Raw genomic sequence first — 5,266 nt, 5'->3', positions numbered from 1 at the left:
GCGTTACCATTGTAATATGACTGCAGCGGGGGCAGGTATTTCTTGCTCACCCATTGCCTAGAAAGGTCACGAGATGATTACCAAGAAACATTTTCCTCTACAACTTTCAAAATTTTGTAGATTCTTTTAGAATTTGCAAATTTTAAATCTCAAAATTAACTGAAATATTTCAAATTTGAATAGAAAATAAAGTTTATAGATGAAAACATTGAGGTCCATTGTATGCTTGAGATTTCTCACGACCGAGACGACGAAGCTAATGACAAAAGCGTTTCTCTACTCGAGTCTCAGAGACGAGTTCTTCTCTAACCCCGGCTCGAAAAACAAAAATGTATGGTTGAGGTCCCACTAAATCCACTGAGACCGAGGTATAAAAGGAATATTTGTGCGTGTATTTAAATATACACACGCTTGGGAAAGAACAAAGAAGAACCCAAAAAAAAAAAAGCAGACTTGGAGAAGAAGAAAAGACTGTGCAAAACATCCTGCAGTGCAGAATCTTACAAACAAGCATGACAGAGCCCCCTTCTTCTGTTGATACTGCCGGCACACGCGAGGGCGTCCACGCTGCAGTGAATCTGCGAGTGGCGGGCTCTTGGTCCGGACAAGTTGAAGTCCTCTTAGACGACTGGGCAATCGCGGATCTCCGTTCGCATCTGTCCGCTCTCTCGGGCTTCTCTGCAGACTCCATCAACCTCATCTGTGCAGGCAAGGTCCTGAAAGATCAGGCCCCGGGCACCCTCAGGCAAGTGGGAATTGGACCCAAATCCAAGCTTCTTATGACTAGAGTAGCTGCCCACCAGCAGGCCACCTCCCTTCTCGCAGAAGAGGAGCGCCATGCCCGCCTAACGAGAATCAAGTAAGCAGCTTACTCTTCGCAGGCGTTAATTTTGTTTTAACTCCTTAATTGATCGCATGCTTGAGAGTTTCTGATGTTAACGGAGGTTGATTTATAGACCAATACCTGAATTTCATTGGGCAAGATGATATATACTGTTTTTTTTTTTTTGGATGTACCCATTCCTTCAATTATCCAAATATCTGAATCATTCTTTGTTGTGGAAGTTAATCTTGTCTTAATATTTAGAATTTTTGATGTTAATGGAGGTTGATCTCAGTAGCCTAGAATTTCAATTGAAAAAGATGAAAGATAATGAATTCTTTGTTGATACCTGAGTTTCAGATGTTGATGGAGGTTGTTTATTAATAAACCCAATGTTCAATAGAAATGGAGGTTTTTTGATGTTAATGTTTACATGACAGGGCAGCAGCCGACGCAATGGTGAAAAGAAGCCAACAGAATGCGCTTTTGGATGACCATCTTGACATTGAGCTTGAAAATCAGAGTGGGGAAAAATTGAGGTTCAATTCTGATAGCGATCGAAGGTTAGTCTGTCTGCTTTTTCATTACATTCTTGGAAGCTTCACTTGCGGTGGACAATGTTTTTAAGCATCTGTTGGCACATGAAAGCTGTGGTAGGGATAATTAGCACAGATGATGTGCCCACAAGTTGCCTTGATATGGTAGAGATGCAGTGGGCATTGTATATGGGATTGTCTTGCAGTACCATGTCTGCAGACATCTTGGTTAGCAAATAGGCAGAGTGTGAGGCATCAGTTGGAGCTCTATTAATTAGGTATGATTGCACTCTTAAACACATCTTGTATTGATAATGTTGTGGCTTTAAGTTTTCTAGTGGCAAATGATCAGGTGGTTGGCTGTTTTCTAGTGGCAAATGATCAGCAGCTGGCAAGCCAACCACGTGGTGACCATTAAGTGCATCACAATGTGCAGACAGGGCCAGATATAGGGTATTGCAGAGATGTGGAGTAGTGCTGGAAGGCATTTGTTCCAGCACTACTCCACATGTCTGCATCACAATGTGCAGACAGGGCCAGATATAGGGTGTTGTAGAGATGTTGAGTAGTGCTGGAAGGCATTCCTTCTTGTGACACAAGAGATGTTCTCTGACATTATTTTGGCCTGCCCCCCCCTCCCCCTCCCCCTCCCCCTCCCCCGCCCTGGCCCCCGCCCCCCTTCTTGCGCCCCCCCCCCCCCCAAAAAAAAACCACCGGCCTTCCTCGTGTTGTAGCCTTCTTCTAATGCTTCTACTTTCTTGGGTGTGCATGCCTTTAGCCTGATGTTTTCTTTCTATCATGGTCAGTCTTATATTAAGCCATTCTCTTCCCAGCTCTCATACAAAAGCGGCCTTAGAGCCTGCACAAATGACTGCGAGAAGTGATTTCCTAAGCTCTACAGGGCTAACTAAACTAATCTACCTGTGCTCAGTTGTTTGCCATCTGAAGAGCTGCATCTTTTGAATTTATTAAAGATTCCTGTGTTAACATGTGGCTGTGATTGAATGTGCGTGCAGGGCATTGATGCTAGGCTTAATGTTACATGCAAAGGCTCGAGACCTTATTCAACAGAACAATTACAGAGAAGCCTTGGAGGTCTTGAATATGGCCGAGGTAAGTACACAGCAGCATTGCCAAGTGAATTGTAGAAATGTGTAAAACATCATCTGATATCCATGGATGCTTTTGCTCACTGCAGGAGGCGTTTGGACTCTGCGATTCAAAAATCCTGGAGGTATGCTTGGGTGGACATGGTGTTGTTTTGGTTATCATCCCTGCATTTTTTCATGTTCTTTTATTTTCCCAATTTCAGGCAGTGGATAATGTGGCCTTCCTCCAAATCGACACTGTCTGGTGCTATTTTATGCTCAAAGATATAGCAAAACTAGCAGATGCTGGGAAGCGACTTTCTCAAGCGCGAGCAGGGCTTCGCCGGTCACATGGACCCCATTTAGAGAGACTTCGCATACTCCAAGGAGGGTTTTGTCCAGAGCTAGCAATGTAATGATTTTATGAGGTTTATGCACCAAATTTATCTTGATTCCTTGCAGAGTCATCATAGTTCTGATCTTTGAGGCTGTTTCTGGTCATGTTGCTGGCATTATTGCATATAGTTTGTGAAGCCCTTTGCTTACTGGTACATGGTGTGTGCATGGGTGCAGATATGTACGGTTGGAGCTTTTGGAAGGCATTGTCGCTTTTCATAGTGGGCTGTTTGAAGCTGCCAAAAAATCGCTGCTTTCCGCTCAGAGCAAGTATAACCAAGTATGGACACAATGAAATGTTTGTTCTTGATGAGGATTTGATGTGTTGCTGTGTTGGAAATGTGTTGCTGTCTCTGAAGGTCAAGTAAACTTGCATGCCTGTTTTTTGTTTGCTTTTGACTGCACAGCTTCAAGTGTCTGATGAGTCTTTAGCCTTTCTTGCTGGAATGGGCTTCAGTACAGAGGAATCACAAAGAGCATTGCGGGTCTCAGGACAGGATGTCAATAGTGCTTTAGAGTTTTTGATGGAAGAAAGAAGGAAGAAATTGAGCAGGAGAGATGAGGATAGGCAACATGAAAAGCAACGCAGGTAATTTTGCATGCTTATTTCTTTACTATCTGTTCACAAGGTTTTTTTTTTTAGTCAAGTGAGAGTTAAAAGAAAACGTGTATTATATTGCAGGGAATTGAAACGATATGGTTTGACAGCAACTGGAAAGACTGTTGATGTTTCAAAGCTTGATGAGCTTGTATCCATAGGGTAAAGGCCCAGAGAAACCTTTGTCTTAAGCAGTGAATTTCTTCTCTGTTTTTTCTGCATGTACGTGGCAGTGTGTGCGCATGGACATGCGTGTGCCTGCCCTTTGTTCTTGCCAATGTATTCTTCCAGTTTGATAATTGTTGCCACTGCATGCTTCCAGATATGAAAAATTGTTAGCTGCAGAAGCTCTTCGCCAGAATGAGAATGACTTAGATGCTGCTCTGGACATTCTTACTGATCCTTCAAGAAATACAGCTTTGCAGGTGAGATGATATACCATAAATATTGGTCATGGCAATGATTTTGGATGTGTGCATTTGTGGGTTAAGAGATGATTCATTTGTGCGTCAGTCCACATTAGCATCCACAAGGCAGCGTCGGCGTAAAAGGTTGGATGATGAATCATTACAAGAGCTGATTGCCATGGGTTTTCAAAGCGATCAAGGTTAAAATTGAGAGCGTTTTGTCTTTGCTTTTCTTCATTTTGAGGTGCACGTGTGCGTGCATGCATGTTTTTTATTCATGGTTTTTGCTTTTGCATATTGGTGACACAGCAATTCAGGCTCTTCAGAATACATCAGATATGAGCGAGGCCTTAACCCAACTTCTCCAAGGGGGTGCCACTACAGAAACTACTAGGCTTGTTGGGGAAAGCTCATCAAACTCTCATGCCGTTGACGAAATTGGGGCAGCTGCTGAGGAGCAGAACACTACAGTTGGAACCTTAGAGGACCCAAGAGACGTGGAGATGGAAGAAGACATTGCTATGAACTTGACAGGGGACCCGTTGGCAGAGTATGACATTGATGTGCATAGGGAGGGAGAAGCAATACTTGAGTATTTGGGGATGCTCAATTCTAATATCAGTTCTTGATTCTGCCGCTTAGAGTGTTGTAAATAGGACTTTGGTATGAAACAATATATTTATTATGTCTAATAATCTCACATTTTTATGGTTTGTGGCAAATAATGCATTTATCATGATTGATTGTTTCACATTTGGAGGCTCACATCAACAAGATGGCCTTCACATTCATGCTCTCTCATCTCATATGAGTTTTATCTATTTGTCTATTTGCCTTCCGTAGAGGGCCACACATTAAACTTCTTGATGACTTGACGGATCGCATTGCAACACAGGCAGGTCAAGCAACACTCCTCCATGTTACAAGTTACATATTAGGAGCTTGATGCTCTTCCTTATGGAGTGCTGAGTGTAAGCGGCATAAACTATGCCATTTTGAGGAAAGTGCCATGGTACAGGGTTATCCTAAAGGAGCTTCTCTGGCATTCCATGGTTGTATTACCTGGTAAATGTCATAGGCACTTGATGGGGTGGTTGAGTGAAGCGGAGTGGTGGTATCTAAAAATCCCATATGTATATAATTTTATAGGTGGGAGTAAAGATACGAACATAAATATGTGTGACATCAGGATCACAGGCACGAGAGGAGGCTGTTTGCATGTTTGTCATTCCTGGAGGCTTGCATTCTTTGCATATCAGCCACACATCAGCAATCTGTTCTAGTCTAGAAGAATTTTTTTAATACGTTTCTTAATGGTTAGGCAGCTTAGGTCACCAATTAGCTTCCAGGAAATGCAGGCCGAGGAGGGATGACGGCCAGGAGTGCTTTCACCCTTCCCATCCACGGGAATGGGGTTG

The 5,266-nt window shown here is 43.0% G+C and overlaps 1 protein-coding gene across 1 annotated transcript; it reads left to right on the top strand.

Annotated features, from left to right (window-relative positions):
* The first annotated feature begins 407 nt into the window (after positions 1–407).
* On the top strand, positions 408–4,570 carry NUB1 (ubiquitin-associated (UBA)/TS-N domain-containing protein). Its single transcript, XM_086824318.1, has 11 exons — positions 408–859; positions 1,264–1,386; positions 2,376–2,472; positions 2,558–2,593; positions 2,672–2,859; positions 3,021–3,123; positions 3,251–3,432; positions 3,526–3,603; positions 3,764–3,866; positions 3,955–4,048; positions 4,158–4,570. Exons 1-11 carry the CDS (start codon positions 513–515, stop codon positions 4,475–4,477), a joined length of 1,671 nt encoding a protein of 556 aa, XP_086680444.1. The 5' UTR covers positions 408–512; the 3' UTR covers positions 4,478–4,570.
* Positions 4,571–5,266: the final 696 nt, after the last annotated feature.

The sequence above is a fragment of the Cibotium barometz genome, chromosome 30 (genome assembly GCF_041138505.1).
Source record: "Cibotium barometz isolate CiBa-2024 chromosome 30, ASM4113850v1, whole genome shotgun sequence".
NCBI lineage: Eukaryota > Viridiplantae > Streptophyta > Polypodiopsida > Cyatheales > Cibotiaceae > Cibotium > Cibotium barometz.
This window is presented reverse-complemented; position numbering and strand designations above follow the sequence as displayed.

What these genes read in the sequence shown, in the direction of transcription:
- NUB1 (XM_086824318.1), top strand. Translation starts at nt 513, where the DNA reads ATGACAGAGCCCCCTTCTTCTGTTGATACTGCCGGCACACGCGAGGGC. An exon ending in AATTCTGATAGCGATCGAAG is followed by an intron (nt 1,387 to 2,375) that starts GTTAGTCTGTCT and finishes ATGTGCGTGCAG; the next exon opens with GGCATTGATGCTAGGCTTAA. An exon ending in GCGATTCAAAAATCCTGGAG is followed by an intron (nt 2,594 to 2,671) that starts GTATGCTTGGGT and finishes TCCCAATTTCAG; the next exon opens with GCAGTGGATAATGTGGCCTT.